The 21,447-nt window shown below is 30.1% G+C and overlaps 1 protein-coding gene across 1 annotated transcript; it reads left to right on the top strand.

The window, feature by feature from the left end:
* The first annotated feature begins 3,384 nt into the window (after positions 1–3,384).
* Positions 3,385–15,803, top strand: LOC126780612 (uncharacterized). Its single transcript, XM_050505228.1, has 3 exons — positions 3,385–3,447; positions 13,475–13,635; positions 14,891–15,803. The coding sequence occupies exons 2-3, from the start codon at positions 13,490–13,492 to the stop codon at positions 15,801–15,803; spliced, it is 1,059 nt and encodes a 352-aa protein (XP_050361185.1). The 5' UTR covers positions 3,385–3,447; positions 13,475–13,489.
* The last annotated feature ends 5,644 nt before the right edge of the window (positions 15,804–21,447 follow it).

The following is a 21,447-nucleotide window of genomic DNA, read 5'->3' as shown; positions in this document are numbered from 1 at the left end:
AGTTAAACTTAAATACAAACAAAAACAAAACTCGAGCAACATTCCGTAGAATACAATAGAGGCTATATATAATCTGTGTTCCTTTGTAAAATAAAATTGTTATTATAGGTAATAGTCCGAAAGTTGCCTTAAGTCTACTTTTAGCATATTCAGATGTAGATATTGTATCGAGCACTTCGTACTTTGTAAGTATTCCGTACCAACCACAGCCTGGACCCTGAAACACACGTGTTCACACTAATAAAGGGAACGACTGCGCTTTTACGTTATTGTTAAACTACACTTTGTATATTTAGTGTGATGTTAATGTTTACATTTTAAATAAACTTGAATGAACCTAAAATTGAAATATAGAACATATTTTACTCATTGTTAAGTTTAAGATATGATTTTCAAAATTAGGACCAATACTATTTATAGGTATTTCTAATGTAGGAGACATTTTTTTCTGTAATGCCTAATTAAAATTACTTAACCAATATACTTAAAATTCATACAAGAAGATGCAGTGTTTGCAGGGCAAGCGTGCAGAGCGTTGTTATTTTACTTGTAATATTTTATTATATATTATTCAAGTACATGAGTTGAACAAAGGAGTGTAAATGTAAACAAACTGTAACTCGAGCCAAACGTTCTAAGTAAATTTTTAGACAAAAGGTGAACTTGCCTTTAGCGAAAACCGTGTTTGCAGTGTTATTATAGAAGCCTCAACCCTTCAGCATATTCAAAGATAATAACTGCTACCCCGCACTATCTTCGTTCTAAATTCAACATGCATACAAAAGTACTGCTATGTAATCAAAATTTACGTGTATTTTTGCATAATTAAACTAGTTACTTAGGTATATTAAAATTAATTTATATTTAAACTTTAAATTTTAATTATAATTTATATTCAAAATAGGAATAAGGCATACTAAAAGGGCAGTACATGTATTTAAATGTTTGAAGTAGTTTCAATATAAACATCCGGACTCCGGTCGTGGGTAAAATTGAAATAAAGGTCTCTTTTTGTTATTATAAATATAATCGAAGAGAACGTAATTGATGGCTAAATAAAGTATGGTAACATTTAACGAAGATTACGAGCTTATTCCACCATGCGGTTGTTTGCTAATAGTGGAAACAAATGTGACAAAAATTTCACCCAACTCATGCAGATTTCTTTCGCCGCCGAGCTCGAGATGAATTATAAACACAAATTAGGTAAGTGTTTTCCCGCGATTGAATCCGTAATATTGGGTTTATATTCACTGATTTTTCTAACCACTCGACCATTTCGGGTCTAGCTCGGCGGCTATGTTTGCTCATAATCAATAAATATACAAAATTAAAAGTCAATTAATTCTTAATATATTTTATTAATTGGTTATTGCTATATTTTTATAACCATATCTTATTTTTTATTAAAATTTTATTGAGCAATGCTACAGGCCCATTTAAAATAATATCTTTATTTTTACTATACTCTTTTTAATATATTAAATATTTGTCAGTAGTAAATTTCCTTTTTTATCTTTCTATAATCAATTAACGTGGTACATAGATTGAAAAAGGACCACCCCTAAATAGCAATGATAATAATAGTCAAACAATAGATAAAGACAAATTATGCTGACCGCATGGGTGTAAAAGAGATGCAAAAATAGTTCCTACAAACATTATGGGTGGTCGAACACGTTTTTTTTTCTTCGCGATTTATACTCGTACAATCGGTTTGGGAAAATCAATGTTAATGTCAGTTTTTTTTTTACAGATATTTAAACAAAAATCATTAAATGTATTGCTTAAGCCATCTACAAAATTCGCCACATGCTCGGTTTTCCTTTTACGGATAAGGTATAGAAATGGGATTTATTTCATCACTTCAAGGTTTATGTATGTAGAAATGATAGAATTTCATTTTTTTATTGAATACCTATTCTATACAAGGACGAGCATATGGGACACCTGATGTTAAGTGGTCACCAAAACCTATAGATATTGGCATTGTAAGAAATGTTGACCATAGCTTATATCGCCAATGCCTAACCAACCTTGGGACCTAAGATGTTATGTCCCTTGTACCTGTAATTACACTGGCTCACTCACCCTTCAAACCAGAACACAACAATACCAAGTACTGCTGTTTTGCGGTACAATGTCTGATGAACCTACCCAGACGATATTACACAAAGCCCTACCAGTATCATCCAACACGTGCGAATGTCAACGCGATTTTTCTTCATCATCGATCACAAGGTGAATGAAAGCTGAGCGGTGCCGGTGCGAATTATAACCGGGATCTCCAGCTAAAATATCCATATTATTTGAGCTACACTCTACTCTTAACTGATCTATGATCAAATAGAAATAATATTCTAAATTGTCAAACGAAAATAAGTTTGTTATACGCTAAATTCATCTTAAAAACATTTAAGAAATGTATATAAATATTTTAAGTAGTATTTTTATTATACAAGTAACATAATAAAGAAAATATTGAAGTATTATCTCATTAACAGTATTAGACTTCAGGAGTGACGTTTATAAGTGTGATACATTTTGATATATGTTTCAAAACAATATTAATATAAAGTTCTAATACATTGTAATAAACTTTTGTTTTGCACATATATACATACATATTTCAAATAAATTCAGGTTTTTTTAAGGATCACGAATTCCACAATAATGTTTCTGGTTGGAAAAAGATATAATTCTTTGTATTCCAGGTCAACTACAGAAAATAAATTTACAATAATTCTATCTTTAAAATCATTTTATTGCTTTTTAACTATTTTAATAATTATATAAAAACACGGCTGGTTATGTTTAAATCTGTTAACATTTTTATATATTTAGTATTAATTTTTAATAATTACATGAAAATAATTTTGACATCAACCTTGTTGTTGGCTTCTATAAAATTACTTTTTTTAAGTTTCCTGATTTCATAGCATACTAGTTTTTACTAGCCTTGGATATAAAAGAGTAGCCTAGTTCCTTGGGATCCATGTTTACCAACATAGTTTCTTATAATCCGTTCAGTGGTTGAGGTATAAAAGCATAACTGGCAGATAACGGTCAGAATTACTTTTACATTTATTTTAAAATTTAACATTATTTTAAAATTTATTTACTTTAAAATTTAACATTATTTTAAAGTTCAAATGATTAGTTCAAAACATTGCATATTTTTAATATTTATCTTTCGAATATATGACATTGGTATTGCCATTTAACATTGAATGTTTAATTAGGAAACGACTCACTATAATGGGTAGGTACATAAGAATTAATTTTACCGAAATTCTCAGAAGATATCGGCATCGCGTGTCAATCATAGTCGCGGCCCAACATAAGTGAACCTTTATATTATATGACATTCGCGCGTAGTCGCGGCGCAGACATCGGGTAGACAGAGCGCTTTCACGGCTTCGTTTTCGAGCGCCTGCACGGTTACCGGTAACTTTCAGGTTTCCTTTGTTTACATCCTCACGTATCGCACTAAAATAAAAGTTGTTTTGTAATATTATGGTACCGTATAATGTTTACACGTATGCACGCAACATTTCGATAGGTATTTACATATTTTTAACTTAATAGTGTTTTCTGGTATATTTAGGTTTTTTTAATAATTACTTGCTATAGTTATATGTCACTTTGAATAGTATACGTATCGTATATACGTATTTACTAAACTGTACTGTGAATACAGTACACGTATACAGCGCAAAAGAATAATGTTGATTTTACTATACACAATACTTGAATATACGTAAATTATTATTATATCGTTCATAGGAACAGTTCGTATTCATATTTTTATTGTTGTGTCGTGAGCGATCTACAGCGGAACCTACTATTACAAATGAAGGTACAAGATGTTTAAGCCTATTTTTATTACGTATACGGAGGCACATTTATTTGCACCATATGATATTTATGTATGTTCCAATACACGTCACAATATGTTACCCGCTCTTAGCAAAATTCAACTCAGATATAATATATATTGAAGTTAAATTAATGAACACGATGAATAAAAAATATAAGTATAAACAAAACTTTGATCAACGCTTTAGCGATTTTATTTATATAACTTCAACAATCAATATAATTCTGCCGCAGGCGTTGTTAACCATATTATCAGGTTTCAGTTTGCTTGTGTTGGAAAAAGAATATAGCTAAAGTGAATATTAATATTATAAAGAGTATTTTACTATTAGTGGACAAAAAACGTTTGTCCCGCCGTTGTTTTTTTCAAAACGAGCGATGTCACTAACTAATACCGATGTACGTAATTAACGATAACACGAATCGACCTAAAATTCTGTAAGCATTGTGCTTGTAAAATATGCCATTAGTAAGTCAATTTGCTTGTAATATTTTTCACATAGAAAGCGATTTTTAATGGCTTAGAGGTAAAAAAATCGTATTGAGCGGCACCTTTAATATACGTAAAGATAACCGACAAAGGAACCGAAATACAACTCTCTGTTGAACACTCTGTTCAATTCCATTGTTTAGTTGTGTATTGTAAGTTTAAAAGTCGAACGCTTAGTTTAATTATTCATAAATTTTAAACAAATAACAAAATATAAATGACAGTAGGAATCTATATTTATATAATTGGTTGTTCTCACTGCCTATCAATTATCAACGCCCAACAAAACCATTAAGGTTAGAATGCTGAAATTGGGATCATACCTATTATGAAATTTACTATTTTATAATGTAAGCATCCACTAAGAAAATATTTTTAAAAATTTCCAACTATAAGAAATGGGAGGTAGTGTTTTTTTCCATACGAAATCGTGACTCGGGACGGCAAGCCAGTAAATCATAATTACACCAACGTGACATATATTTATTTTGATCCGACATTGATACATACTATATACTATATTGTTAAAACTTATATAATCAATATATCATAAAAAAATAATATTTCAACTATTTATCCGGTTTTAAAACTAGCTGACATTGCTTCGTCCGATAGTAAATAAGTATATATTTATTGGGTATTATTAATCAAATCAACTTTTTTGCAACATACTTTTAACAGTACTTTTGAATAGTCAAAAGCTCACCGTTTAAGAATGTGATTTCTAACTATCGTCAAAAAACATTTCATTTTTTTTAATATGCAAATTTGTATATAATTAGCATAATTGCATATAATTAGGTAATTTCTGCACGAGCTACATCATTCAGTAAATCCATGCATTCTGTTTCAGAATATACATATATACGCTTTTTTATAGAATTATTTTTAATAACTAATTTTGAAATCTGCTTCATAAGAGAAATTGATAAGTCCATCCAATTTATTAATAACATTTAAAAAAGTTTCAAAGATTCAATATGAAATCACTTCGGTCACATAATTAGATATATATTTATTTAATTGAAAAAGAAAACACGATTGTGATAGTTCTTTTTTATATTAAAATCTTCTATGTATAGGGAAAAAATTACGTATTATATGTTCGAATGCACACGTTCGTTTTTCACTATGCAAGCGCGAAAGCTTTCTATTCAATCATCTATCGTATTCAACGCTTTTGTATAAGATTGTCTTGCTAACAATTTTAGAGTGGGACGAAAACACTTTGTAAATGAGACAGCAGCAATAGTTCCCACAACGATTACGTTCACCTGAGGTGAGATAGTTTCGTCAAAATATTTTATCGACTTCAAATATCGATGATAATACTAATATTATAAGATTTAGTAATGTTGTCTTTCATTTGTTTGTTAGATTCAAGCATAAACTACAAATGCTATTTTATACTCACTGTTTTTAAAGTAAATTGACGAGGCACATTATAAATTAAAATATAATTTCAATATAATGATGGTGTTTTATCTTTAAATTAAAATATGACCAAATGGGGATTATACCTTACCAAATAAAAAAAGAATTTTCCAAATCGGTTCAAAATTTAAGGAGTTCTGAGGTAACAAACATATTATAAAAAAAATATGACTACCTTCTTGTTTTTTTAAGTTGTTTATAATATGCCTTTTACTAAAGATTTTTCTTCTAAGATACATAATAGACAGGAGATATTAATTTTCATTCAAATAGGAAAAGAATGTAAGTATATCGATAAATATAACTAGTAAGTCGTAGCGTTGTACAACACTCAAAAGAATGCACCTTGACAGCACTAAGGGAAATAGTTTTTTTTAATCACATCAGACTTCACAATATATCATCCCTTTATTTACTCACTGCTACATATTCGCGCACACAGCTTTGTCTGGTGTTTGATAGATCTTAGGGCAAAGGGGGTCTTGATTATGGATGATAATTTCTAAAGAACTGACACGCAACGAGTGTGCAAAGTTCGAATCTATATAAAGAGACAAACGCCTTATTTTGTCTTGGGGCTGCTCTTAGTAATAATACTTAAATGTGTTGTAATATTAGGCGACTAAGATAATTATTTCGGGACAAACATTAATTTGTCTTGACAGAAAAAAAAGCGTATAAATCAGTCACCATTTAAATTGGTAACACAATACAGCATTTCGGCAAAAGGCGTGGCCAGCGATAAGATTTTATTTCTTTGAGAATCGCAGGGGGTCAGTCTTTTGTGATGGTAATGGAGGAACGGACTATAGAATTAGGATGCGGTAGTGCAATCGATACTGACTGGTCGATGTGACCTCCTTTGTTATATCTGACCCCGTGACAGGTTGCATTGTGGTTGACATGTTGGGATGGATACGGGTTTGCAAGTGAGAACATAATTTTAATTGAAATGGGTCAAGGATATCAGGTTCCAAGACAGGTCAATGTACTTTTAATGTTTATTATTAACCAATGGACATGTCAAATTTTATATTAGAAAAATATTAATAATCATATTTTCTTTATATGAAATACAATAAGTAATTGTACGTTTTAGTAATTTTTCAGATAATCAATGAAGTATATTATGAGTTTAGCTAAAATTAAAAATTATTTATATGTCTTGACATAATTTTCTTATCACTACTGTATATTTTAATACCAAGTCCCCCGGTCGCGTCTTTTTGTCTGAACGCTATAAAGTCAAAAACTACCGAACGGGGTACGGTTTTTACCAATGGACGGTTTCATGAGAGATTCATTCAGAGAGTTTAGGTGTATAATTCATTAAGAAGTGAAAATTGGCTGAACATATATGACGAATAATATAGACATAAATGTTGAACGTATCGGAAAAATCACGCCGATCTAACGTGTGCCGCGTAAACCATTAGAGTTATATGTATTACGATTTAAATATTTTATGCGGACTATTTTATTACAATTTTTTTTTACCGTTTTTATTCTGCCCGTGTAAAACCGGGACTATTAACTGGTAATCTAATAACAATGTTCATTTCAACATGACTTTCTGTCAGGTTTAAATTTAGAATATAAGTTATATTCTATGATATTTTGCAAACAAATTAAAACAATTGAAATTTAAGCCGTTAGAAATGAACTTTTAAAAGAAAATACAAGCCTTTTCTAATTTACTCAATTGTCTTAGTTGGTTACCGAGGCGGTCTTTGTCCATTATTGTTTGTCATTGAAGTAGAATTTAGAGTTCTTTAAAATTTGAGAAAGAAAGTACCATTAATGAATAAACAAAGATTTGTTACAACATAAATATTTCGACAAAAATGAGACATTTATAAAATAATGTTATCCTTCAATATACTGTTTGAAATATTATTTATTTAATATAGCACCTAATATTTTTAGTCCTAAATTTTTAAGAAAGTACATTATTAAAAAATGAATACTTAACAACAATATTACTAAAAAAATATTTATATGAGCAAAATATACTAAATAATAAACATAGGACTATACACAAGATAATCGGTAAGGAAATTTAAATTTTAAATACTCGGTTTAAACACGTGCTTTCATAAACTCTTAACAACCAATGTGCAATAAACATCACGTCTAACAAAATTCTACAGAATTCGTAAGAGTAGTGCAGCGTGCATTTGGCGCCTACTAAGATAAATAGCTTTTTTTTTTAAACATTGTTAAACTTAAATTCCTTATAAAAGTACACGCCATATTGAGTCTTTCGTTAATAACTAGAAGTATTATAATGGTCTATATCTTATTCTGTTAAGGATAAAATCTGAGTTAATCGCTTTCAACTAATGTGTTTTATTTTTATCTGTATGTATTGGTAATAAGGTATATAATTGGATGTACAATATTGATGTCCTGGCAGCAGGATAATAATAATTTGTGTTTTTTTTTTGTTATTCGAGATGTCTGTGTGCGATGGATGCACCAATGATTTCGTATGTGTGCTTGTCTAGTCGTGTAGCAGCTGTGCCTATTATTTCGACATTGTGTGCAAGTATTATTTAGGCCGACTGAATAGATTTGATCCTTGACATGGTATAGGACCATCTTTCATACTTGAATAAAATAACGATGTTTATTTTAATTATGATTATATAATTAAAAATGTACTGATAAATGTACGTAAATGGTATCGAATTAACCTAGTTCATAAATTAGTCCGATTTTGGATATAATTTACGGGGTTGCGTGTTTCATTGAAATTTGGTCTCGCTAAAAATATAGTTGACGGCGGCTTAAAAGACGCAGCGAAATGTGTTTTTATTTTGTATCAGTAATTATGCAAAGTAAACCGATAAAGCGATTCCGCTAAGTCACGATTAAGTCGTTGCAATGAGTTTTTTATGAAGTAAAAGAAATCGATGCAAATGACGGTGTTCGTCTTTCTTACGACATGAATTAGTGATTAATGAAGACACATTATATCAAAATACAAGTTAAATATAGGCGGTTCTTAAAAACAAAAGCCATATAATTAGGTTTTAACCTTTTAATGAAATCTTTAAGGTTAAATGTGTTTTTCTTCTAAACGTGATGCTATGAAGGTCGCAATGCATATACTTAATAAACAGCAGAGGTCGAAACATAATATAATATGTTATTAATTTAATAATGTACTAAAATGTATACTTATTTTTAGCATTATTGAAATTTGTTAGTTTATATATAAAATATTATAATTTAAAAGTATTTTTACGCTGCCACCATTTTCGAACAACTACCAAAACTATACAATCTAAGTACAATAACACAGAAACATTTTTTGCATCGTTGGCGAAGCCATTCCCAAGAACATGTGGACCGCTATGTTGCTAGATCAAATACACCATCCTGCCGGCATTGTAGCTTTATCAATACTTTCGAAAAAAAATCTTGCATACTTCTCTCTCATTCTTATATAACAGAAATCCTAATGCAAGAAAGAGAGAGAAAAGAAACGTCGTCCAACATAATTACTTCCAAAATGAATAGAAACTAAACAATGTGTTTCGAAAAGAATAAACTGTCGCTTCGCCAAGTCTTGCTCAGGATAATTGCTAATTTGTATACTGAGCTTAATTTTGTTCAAGTATTTGTTATTTTCGTTAGCTTTATTATTGTATTTTGAGTAGATATTTAAGTATTTTTTCTATGCCTGCCATTAAAAATAATTTAAGTTAAATATATATGAATGAAAAATGGAAAACACAGATGATTTTGTTAACAAATTTATGAATTTTATATTAATTTTTAATATGATAATTTAATTGATTATATTGAAATGAAATGGTGTATGTATGATTGTTTTATATATTAATCGTATTTTGCGGTTGATTCTGATTACATTATAAGATGATGCTAAAAATAAATTATTCATAATGGGGAACTATACAAAATAATTATTAATAAAAAAAGTTCTTTGAATAGAATGCTTAGCATTCTATACAAAGAACATATACTATGTATGTATTTTGTTCACCATGGGTTTGCAATTGACAGGTATTGACAGAAACTCCGTGACAACACACCAATGAGCATATCTACGTACGGTTGGACTATTTCCTAAAATAATTAAATCGTATCCATGTCGTATCGTCAATCTTCAATAAATGACAAACGATCAGTATTTTTGATTTGAAATTAATATTTTTATTTCGTTTTTTAAACCAGATTAAATCAGTCACCTTCAACTTAACCTTTACGAGTGTATGGATGTTTGTTTTTTACTTTATTTAAACTATATAAAACTTATAGCATAAAAAATTATAAATGGCAGAATTATGTCATAAATGTTTTATTGATCATATGTTCACATGAAGATATGATGCCGTATCGTATAGTGCTATTGAACTGAATATAAAATTGTTTACAGTCTTGTGATGAGAACGCGTCTCGTTTGGTGTCAACGCGTTTTATTTGTTATTTGAGATTCGAAATAAAACCTTAAGTCCAATAAAAAAATTAGCAAGCGCTAAATAAGTAGTTATAAAAATCTTTAGGTCATTATTATATATTTCAAATATTATAATTAAATTGCTCTGATGCATATATGTAAATTAATATTTATAATTAAAAAATTTAATTATAAATATTAATATTTAAAAAAAATTAATATTAATATTTTAATATATATTTCATTTTTATTATCACTTAAATTGTAACTAAAATGAAAGCAATGCTATATATTAGTTATATATTGTAATAGTATATATTTTACTTGGTAGGGCTTCGTGCAGGTTCACGCTACGCAATACTATGCCTGTTACATTGCCTTACTCACCCTTCAAACCGGAACACAACAATATTAAGTGTTGGTTGGCGATAGAATATTTTTTAAGTGGGTGGTAGCTGCCCGGATGGGTGCCCTCCAAACAGTTGCTTGCTAGCATAATTATTTTTATTTTCAGAAGAGTCCAAATCAAATCACCCTAGATAGTACTAACATAGAATATTATAAATGGCCTAAGCATCAGTCAGTCTGTTCAATAAATTTTGTATTAGATGTATTGCCTGAATGTCGAATGGCCGCTGGTGAACGCCGCCATAATTGTAAGGGCTGTTACTACTAGTTGGCTGTGATACATATAATATCTAATTTTGACAGCATACGTTTAGCTGTGACTGATATCATCGTGACAAATAAAAATAAGCCCAATTCGCGCTTGTATAAACGTTTTACAATCGTAGACATCCTGTCGTAATCGCGCTTTCTGCGTCGTCTATCAATCGACAATATCAATATTTCTTTAACTACAACACGATTGTTACTTTGTTATAATTTCACTTATCTAATATGATAAAAAATATCAATATTCCGACAAGTATTTATAAATAATATTAATCCTTAATCTTTAAAAATAAAAAAAGTCTGTCAGTTATATATATATATTTATAGGAAACTATCTCGTGTAAAAAAAGATATACTACTAGATATACAGCGATGTAATTTAATCAATAGGCTGTTATGCTTATTTATATGCTATAGGTATGGTTGTTGTCCTTCAATAACCCTTTAACATGATTTCCATCGAGCTATTCTTGAAAGTCGGTTTATTCATATCAATTATTGTGTTCTTGTTTTATTTTCGTTTTATATAATTTAACAATTGCTGTATTACAGAAACAAGTCAGCAATGAAAACATATCGGGGAAGGTTCTTGTTAGGATTGCACCTTTTGTCTATCGGCTGTTCCGGTACGGTTTGGTGGACACACATGTGGCAAAATTTAACGACATAAACAGGCGTCATAATAATGCTGCTCGTCGGCACCAAATATGAAATGAATTATAAGAACAAATTAAAAATATGAAAAAATCAAATGTGGTCGAGCGGATTGAAACCTGGAATTTTTGATTTCTATGTGTTCTACCAAATAGACCCTCTGTGTTACTTTAAAAGTCGTTTTGCATAAATTAAAACCAATAAACGAAGAAGCATGACGACGCTTAAGAACATGATATTTATATACCAATGTTAACGTCGTAAAAATATAGTTAGTAGTTTATCGTTCGTAAACTGTTTCGTGCAGTAGTGTCCCTTGGTTAATAACTTATAATCACGAAAGGACTTAATTGATGCTACTAGTTACTTAGCTAATAGAATTAAAGTTTATTTAAATACGGTATTGTTGATTTTAGCATTTTTCATTCAATTTGTTGATGTAAGCTGAAAAATACTGGAAGTTAAATGTATTTTTACTCGACTAAATAATATGTATAAATCATAATTTAACAAATTTGGTATCATTAGGTGTATTGGGTGTATTGAAAAGAAACATTATTGAATTAAGCCAAATTGAGTAACAAATTACATGGCTTAATTAGGACACGTATCAGATATCAGTATATCAGTATATCAGTGTTTAAGCTATAAAGATGATAAATAAATCTATATAAATCTGTATTTATTTTGTATAGGTATGTGGACGGCCTGATGGGCTACCTGATGGTAAATAGGTATTGGCCCCGTAAGAAATATTAATCATTGCGCCACCAACATTAAGATCTAAGACGCTTTGTCCCTTCTGCCGATAGTTACGCTAACTCATTCACCAACTTTCAACCGAAACACAACAATACTAACTAACAAAATATGTTTGGAAAAGATCAGTATAAGTGATTAGGCCGCCTTTGCATAATTTATGTCCTACCTGTTATTTTATATGTTTGTAAATTGTGTGCAATAAAGACTTATTAAATAAATAAATATATATTACACAGAATAATTTGCATAAAGCCCTACGGTGGTAGTAAAATATAAAAATATCTCCTGGTGTTAAGAGTTATCCCTGCCATAGCTTTACGAAGTGCGTAAAGTATAAACCACACCTTACAGTTACCATGGAATCTAAGAAGTCCTGTCTAAGATTTCCTTTGTGGTTATAATTATACTGGTTCACTGGTGGTTGGGCTTTGATTGGTGGTAGAGCTTTGACTGGTGGTAGGGCTTTGATTGGTAGCAGGGCTTTCACTGGTGAAAGAAGAAGAAGAAGAAGAATGTCTATGGGCTCGTCCGCCTACGTATTTTATATAAAAACTGTTTCACTAATCTTTTTTAAATAAATTCCGCAGTCTATAATTGAATTGCCACCAAGAAGGCTTCAATTAGTTATTAAACCTACCTCTGTTAAAGTTAAAATGCTTAGATTAAATGATTACTGGATCTCGTACAGGAACTGAGTGTATGTAATTGATATAAATTTGTATTTAAAAGAAAAAGAGAAACTAGTTTCTAGCCGGCTGTTTTCGGTAAAGTCCACATTCTGAACCGGTGGGAAGTACTTGTAAAAATAAATTTGAATAATAATATTTTGATTTTCTTTCGTACTGACACATAATAATAAAGAGCATTAATGGTTGACGAAAGAATAAATTATGAGTGAGATAAACAAACAGGTATGACCGTTTTCGGTTTGCAACTCAACCACAATCGAAAAAAGTTTAGTAAAAATAATATAGTCTTAGAGAATTTGCAAGAAAATGAGACATATCCAACATCCTACCCTCCCATTTTTTAAATTATCCTACTTCTGTTTTTTAATAATATAATTTCATTGAGAAAACAACAGGTGACGCTGATAGTTTTCAACTTCTCCGAGAGACTATAATTACTTTTATATTTTCCTTTTCAATTCTCAGGTATCTTGAAACAATATGAAATGCGCTAAACTACATCTTCAAGACAGATCTAAGATAAAGACAAACAAGACGAATAATGAGAAGCCTAGGAGATTCTGTCAGAAACGTATGGTTAATCCGGAACACGAAGAAGACCCTCGTTGGACTGATGTTTATGAAAGGTTTTATTTTTAGTACTAGTTGTATTGTCTCCCCAGGCTCTTATATCATTTGTTGTTTTTTTTTGAGCTTATTTTCAAAGGTATAGTATAAAGGATGATGCCAGGATTTGTATGAACTCTGGTCCCACCGCCAATAGTGACGTGTAATACATCGTTGTATAGGTATTTTTAAGCTAAAAAAAATTACTATAGTGCTAAGTTCCAAATCTTAATCCGTTGAGAGTTATACATTACTTAACACATCAGTTTAACAATAATCAAAATAATATTTTACCCCAATACAATGCATTCTGTGAATGAATACTAGTATATTTAGTTGATGGTAGGGCTTGGTGCAAGCTCGTCTGGGTAGGTACCTCCCACTCATCAGAAATTCTACTGCAAAACAGCAGTAATTGGTATTTTTGTGTTCCGGTTTAGTTAACCAGTGTAATTTCAAGGACATAACATCTTAGTTCCCAAGGTTGGTGACACATTGGCGATATATTACATCGCCAATGTCAAATTATTAAAAAAAATATTAGTTACTACCTTTTTATCGCTATCATCAGAGTCATACGTAGCTTTTTCTATATAATATACGATATATAATAAAAATATAAAATAATTTAAAAATAAGCTATTTTAAGTTGATTTTATTTATTTAGGTTTTTGTTTGTAAAAAAAAATCACATATTTTTATTCCTACACTGGAGCCATAGCAACTTTTGTTCAGCTCAATAGTACCTATCCAACGATGTATTACATGTAGAGCTATTTATATTTGTGTGTATGAACATGTCTGTTTGTCCTGAGTCTGGGTGTAATTATATATATAAATAAGTATGTATTTACAAAAGAAAAGTAGTTTATGTAGTATATCAGTTGTCTGGTTTCCACAGCACAAGCTTTGTAGAAGCTTAATTTGGCCGTGCGTGAAAAATGTGCCAGGATATTATTATTATTATCCTCCTTTATTTAATGAATTAATATTATGTGCTTTGTTATCCGCGTATAACTATAATTACTCTATTTCATGTTCGGTTTTAAACTAATTTTATAATAAATGTATATATTTTGCTTCCACTTTGCTCCGAAACATTTGTTCACTGCAAATAATAATATGTTAGTAATATTTTTCAAATGTATTCAACCCATGTAATGTAGCATACAATAATAAACATAAGATTGTATATGTATTATTGTAATATGAGGATTTTTAGAGTAAGGAATTTAATGAGAATAATTATTTAATTAAAATAGTATATACTTTCAGATTCTATTGTAATGATCACGAGAACTGTGATTTAAATGAAACAAATGACAGCGTAGGAACTCACCAAAACCGGGAGGATTTGTTCCTTACAGTCCAAAACTTACAGTTTCAAGGGGATGTCGATCAAAGTAGGAGATCTAGAACTTACTTTAAATACAAAAAATTACCCGACAGCCAAAAGCATCGAATGTTTATAAAACAAATTATTGATGATTCATATCAAACTGATGTGGCGCGGTCTTCAATTCTCAGCGATTACGCCGAGAACTACACGAAATATTTTTCGAATAACGACCAATCAAGACCGTCATCTAGTAAATCTAGTATTATTTTGTACTACTCAAATAACAAATGTAAAGAAAATAAATCGACGCAAGTTGACTTGAGAAATGGTCAACAGAAGAAAAAAATAAAATTTGAGAAGGTAAAAAATTTTAAAAAGCGTGTCGTCAAATCAGCTGCTAATGAAGATCTTAAGCACACACAATGTGAAAATAACGATGATGATACAAAAATCGTATATCACAGATGTGGAAAAAGAAAAAGTCTTACAATTTCAAGGGCAGAAAGTCCGGCTACAGTTCAGGTTATTCGAGTGGATGTTGTCTGTAATTACAGTTGTAGCTCTACAATGTCTGATTACGATGAAAGTAAAAAAGAACATAGCACTCTTGACACAGAACAGGACGATAAGGAAACTGAAATAGTGAAATCAAAAAGATCTCATTTACCTAAAAAATATGTTTTAACTAATACCATCAAAACCTTAGACGAGACTGTTACAGGCGGAAAAGTCACATTGTTGTGTAAGACCTTTAAACTGGCTGATCGCACAAAAACATCCTTGGACAGAAAACCGAACGATTCATTTACTACTGTAAGACCAAATACGAGTAAAGTAATTAAAAAGTAAAAAATAAATAATATGTACATCCATATATAACTTTTCTTTTCGTTTTTTTCTTTAAATTTAATTGAAGCTTTTTTCTAAGAAAGTACACAATGTTTTCTTTAATAAAGTAACTGACTCACTTTACGCTTCATTATTTAAATTTCATATGAATCCATTAATTTGCACAGATTCAAATATAACGGAAAACTAAATTAAATTATTAAGACAAAATATTTGTGTAAGTTATAAAAATATTAAAACCTTTTGATTTTTCAATGGACACATATCATGAATTATCGAATTTATAGCTTATATTGCTTTAAGCTTTTCATGACATGTCATTTTATTGATATGAAATAGTATTTCTAAAGCTTATAATATATTCTTAAGAGATTTTATGATAAGCTTAGTTCATATATTTAATTGATAAAGGCGTAACGTGTCGAGTACATGAGCAAGACCGGGACCAGCAGAAACGGCAATGATTAACGATCGGAACGGAAACGTTTCTGAATATTAATTTGTAGTGGAGGTCACCAGAGCCCTGGCAAATGTGACACGGCCGCAACGAAAGGATTGGTACGCCATGGAGCACCCCACCCGATGGGGTGTGTGTGCCGAATTTATAGGTGTGAGAGATGGAACTTCAGGGTAGCTAAAGGGTGAGGTGGACTTCGGACCCCCCTCACTTGGAGGGCTGTAAACCCCCCAATTTGCCCTAGTCCGGCACCCCCGCCCGAGGCTCCCCGTCCGTTCCTGTCCAAGCGATAAGAGGGTAGAGGGGTGAGCGTCAAATGGACGTTTTACGCATAATTTAGAACAGTAAATGGATTCGAACGCTCTCCAAACAGCATACCTACCATGGAAACATTAATAGCAGTAGTTCTATAATGTTAGAAGAATATGATATTGTAATTGCCCTTAGTAAATTTAAACTTAAATAAACATTAGCTGATTTAAATATTAAATACTAATGTGTGTATAAAGTAACTCATCACGAATAATTTCAAGTACAATTAAGTCTTGCATAATTTAAAATTATAATATTTGAACATTTATTAAAAAACGTTGGTGATACTAAATTAAATGAATTAACTTTTAAAACCCTAATAAAAAATGTATAGCAATTAAAATAACTCTCGGGTTTTTGCTTAAGGTATGATAGCTGGTTTCATGTTATAAATATATTTTACATTAAATATCTAAATAAATATAATCTGAAAAAAGAACATTTTTTTTCTTATGAAAATAAATAATTCTATAAATAGTTTATATTAAGTTTCCTTAAAATTTCGATTGGGTACATATTTAAATATAATCTTTCCAATATACAAATTATCATAAACAAGTATAAAAATATTATATTAAAACTAAAAGTTAAGGATTAAAATAGAAATGGCTATTTAAGTTACAATATTGATACAAAAGTTTCATATAATACAGTCCTATCTACAAGAATTGGAAACCGTGATGGAATAAGTTCCAAATCTATCCCTGAAAAGGAAGAAAGGTCTGAGCTCAGCAGTGGGTCATTTACACTGCTACTTTATTTACTTTAAATACTTGATAGTTGTGTGACTAAAGCCTATGTAACTTGTTACATTTTCTTAGTTTATAAAAAAATGTTATTACTTCACAATTTTTACTTATTTTCAATATGCCGTTTTTAATCAAAATAAATAATACATATTTTTTTTAACTTTATAACCGTAATATAACCGTATCATTTATACTGCTATTCATGTGAAACGTTTACGTGTGGATTTCATTAGTTTGACAAAAATGAAAAAGAATAAAAATTACTTCCAGTAGAGCCAATGTTCTTGAAGTAAATAGATTAAGACGAGCCTTAAAGTGATTAGAATGCCTGAATTTTGACCGAAGATTCAAACCTGGGCAAGCACCACTGAATTATCATTTGATTAATTTGTGTTTATAAATCTCAGCGTTGTTGAAAAACATCGTAAACCTGTATGTGTCAAAAATGAAATGAAATGAAATGTTTCACGTGTGTAATAGTATTAAAGCAAATAAATCTCAAAAAGAGAAGACCTTAGCCCAGTAGTGGGATATTTATAGGCTGTTAGTTTACTTTACTTTTAAGCGTCAATTATAAATGTTTTTGTGACATAAGATTTTAAATTATTGATAAGCTAACTTAAAACATAACTATAAGCCTACTTACTTACATATTTATACACATACGATATAAACAGACTTCAGGTTTGGCGATATGCAGTGAAATCGACCTTGTGGTATACACGTGACGCGAAGTTTAGTTATCCACTGAATTTTTTAAGAGTTTTACCCTTTTCAATTACTCGTTGAGAGAGGGTTGCTTCACTGTCCAAGCATGGTTGACATTCCTTTTTGCGATGTTTAATTATTAACGGAAATTTCTTAATTTAGGTACAATTGAAAAATCTAATTGTTTCGTTTGCTATTTCATGATTCCACTTAATAATAATACAAATATTAGTCTCCTTTAAACTAAATTATTTTCGTCTAATTTTCACCCGTGTCTCCTGCCCGCGTGTTGGAGAAGGGCCTATGTCCTTTCTTTAGGTTCAAACTTGCTTCATACCAAATCTTATCGAAATCGGTTCAGTGATTAATTCGTGAAAGTGTGATAGACAACAGATAAACGGGCTAGCATATTATCTTATTGTGCAATACGTACATTTGTTATCATTCTTGTAATAATCCAAATTCACCTTAATAAATATTTAAAAAAAAAACATTAAAATCTAATAGGATTGAAATCAATTATTAACAATTTAGATTTATCTCTTGGTCGTATTTTTATGTCAATGTACAAATATTTAAATATAAAATCTCTTTGGTTTTGCTGCCAGTAATTCACACTTAACTTAGTGATCCAAGTATAATAAATAAATAAATAAAAAAACGATATTATTATATCTACATGACTTCTAATGGGGTTAACGAACTTATATGTTAAGCAAAACCCACGCCGTGTCCGCGTGACTAAGTGCTAATCGTCATAAAATAGCCGATTAAAGTAAATAAACAAATTCTCAAGCTTTATTTGAAATTAAACTCGTCTATAGAGAAATACTATATGTATACTCCACAACCCGACTTTCATCCCTTTAAGTAATTTTTTAATAATACTAGCAGCCCGTTCCGTCTCCGTACGATAATTTTAACCAATGAGGGATAAACATTCGCCAGCCGATCTATTCGCCCTTACTGTACTGTACTTGCCTTTCGATCTGCAGGTGTGTGTTGTGTATAAACATGTCTATTTGTCATGTGTCTGTGTGTAATTATCTATACAAGTATGTATTTACAAAGAAAAAGTAGTATATGTAGTACATCAGTGTGGTTTCCATATTACGAGCTCTGCTTAGTTTGGGATCAGATAGCCTTGTGTGAATAATGTCCCAGCATATTATTATTATTATCGTACAACACACCCGATATATTTCTTTCTTTGTCTTTTTTAAAACTTTGTTATATTTTTTATATTTCATTGCAAGGAATATAAAATGAAATTTATCATAACTTTAAATACTAATTAATGTGTCCGTTAAAATAAACGACAACTCTTATTTTTTCATCTATTTATACAAAAAAATATTTGCAATGAGACAGAATAAATATATGCTGGCGCTTCCGTAGACATTTTTTAGTTTTTTCGTAACTGTTATAGTTTTGGCAGTGTTCTCAGAATTTTCTAGACCGACAATGATCTTTAGTGAATAGAAAGTTAAGTGTTATTATTATATGATATTGTTATGTTATTGTTATAAATATTAAAATTGTTATTTAAATTACAAGATTGTTATATAAGTTTCACATAATATACATATCCACTATTCCGAACTGGAAAACATGATGAAATAAGACCAAATCTTTTTCCTCAACTACGTCAGTATACGATGAAGTCAACGAGAACATTCTTAAAAACCTAACTTAACTAAAAAAATATATGCAACATGTTAATGTCTAACCTAAAAGCTTAAACTAAAATAATATGAAAGTTCTGAATTAATTGGACCGGTAGTTTTTGCTTGAAACCGGAAAAAACAGATGAACAAACGGTAGATGAATATATCCATATATCCAATATGGGTTCAGACTTAATTTATTTATTTTTTGTTTTTTTAATGATTTAATAAATGTATATAAAACGCACACCTGGTAGACCTGAATAGTATTGACATCGTAAAATATCATAAAAAAATGGTCTGCCAGTATATTTCCTATGCGTTGTCAATTAATATCGCTTCAAAATTGTTAAAAGGTTTTTTATATGCTTTGCTCATGTCTAAAATTTTGAAAGTTAGAAGCCTGAAATCTCATATACAAGCTTCTGTTTAGAAAAAAAATATGTATTTTAGCTTTTTACAAAATCCACCTAATAGGGTGGAGTAGGGGTTGAAAGTTTATAAGGGGGAGCCCGTCATTTTTGAAGTAAGAAGAATGTTTTTAATACGTATTTTACTTTCGTTTACCAGGAGTCATAACGAATCGAGTGGAACGCAAATATCTTTGTTTCCAGCTTGATTTTGACCATATGACTCAGAGGCAGATATGAGCTTAGTAGTAGTAATTAACTGGACTCGAAATCGAAATCGACTCTGAAATCGATTCGTTTTCATCTGAATTTTAATCGTATATGACATATGAGCATTGAGCAAATCATATATACAAAAATACTCGCAGCTCCTAACCATATTATTTTTATTATTGAATATTTTTTCCTAATAAAGAATGAGAAAAACATATTCCTTTCGGGAAAGAAAGAAATTATAGTGACGTGCTCCATTAGGATAGAGGACAACTGAAATTGTTTTTGTGTGCTAAAATTCTTAAGAAAAAAGAACGTTTAATTAAGTTAAGTCGTAGTATTTTGGATGCTCTGATAAAATATAAAAAAAAAAACATTAAAAATAGTTTCCGGTCGGACAGGTTTTTTTTAATTGATTATATTTAAGCAAAGGATACATTTGTTAACACAAGTGTGGACTTGCAACTATACATACAAATATTGTTAAGGGGTGAATAGTTAAACAGTCTTCTGTTAAACGACTTTAATAAGTAAGCCGTTAATTATTATATTTTTATTAAAGTAAATGACATTTTTTATACAAATTAATTCTTTTTGTGTGTGTGTTGAGTATCCATCATTGTTAACAGATAATATATATTATAGCAATCTTATTATGCTATTTTATTATCTATGATGATTAAGACTTGGGCAGTTGGGTTTTGTATAGTTAGCTGGGTACTTCAATGCATGAGTACAGAAACATTTCCTTTATTTACTAGCAATAACGTCCACATTATCTGTATCGTAAATTATGGTTAGCAACGGTTACTTTGTTTCATCATATAGTAAAAAACCTATCAACTTATTGATATAATGTAAAAATATATTAAAGTAGATTAAAATACCATAAAATCTACATTAATTAAATTAGTTTCCGCACGCGGCTTCACTAGTGCGTGAGGGGGGTTAATGAGCTAAATATCTAGGTACTGGCTTAAGCAAACAAAGTAATTTTCACATTTATAATATTAATTAGGATTTTAAATTTATACGTATTTAACTGCCTACTAATATACATACCTGTATATGTATAGGTCACATCGACTTATTTTTTAAGACCACTTTTGAATATTACAATTTTAATTA

This window comes from Nymphalis io, chromosome Z (assembly GCF_905147045.1).
Source record: "Nymphalis io chromosome Z, ilAglIoxx1.1, whole genome shotgun sequence".
In the NCBI taxonomy this organism is placed as follows: domain Eukaryota; kingdom Metazoa; phylum Arthropoda; class Insecta; order Lepidoptera; family Nymphalidae; genus Nymphalis; species Nymphalis io.
This window is presented reverse-complemented; position numbering and strand designations above follow the sequence as displayed.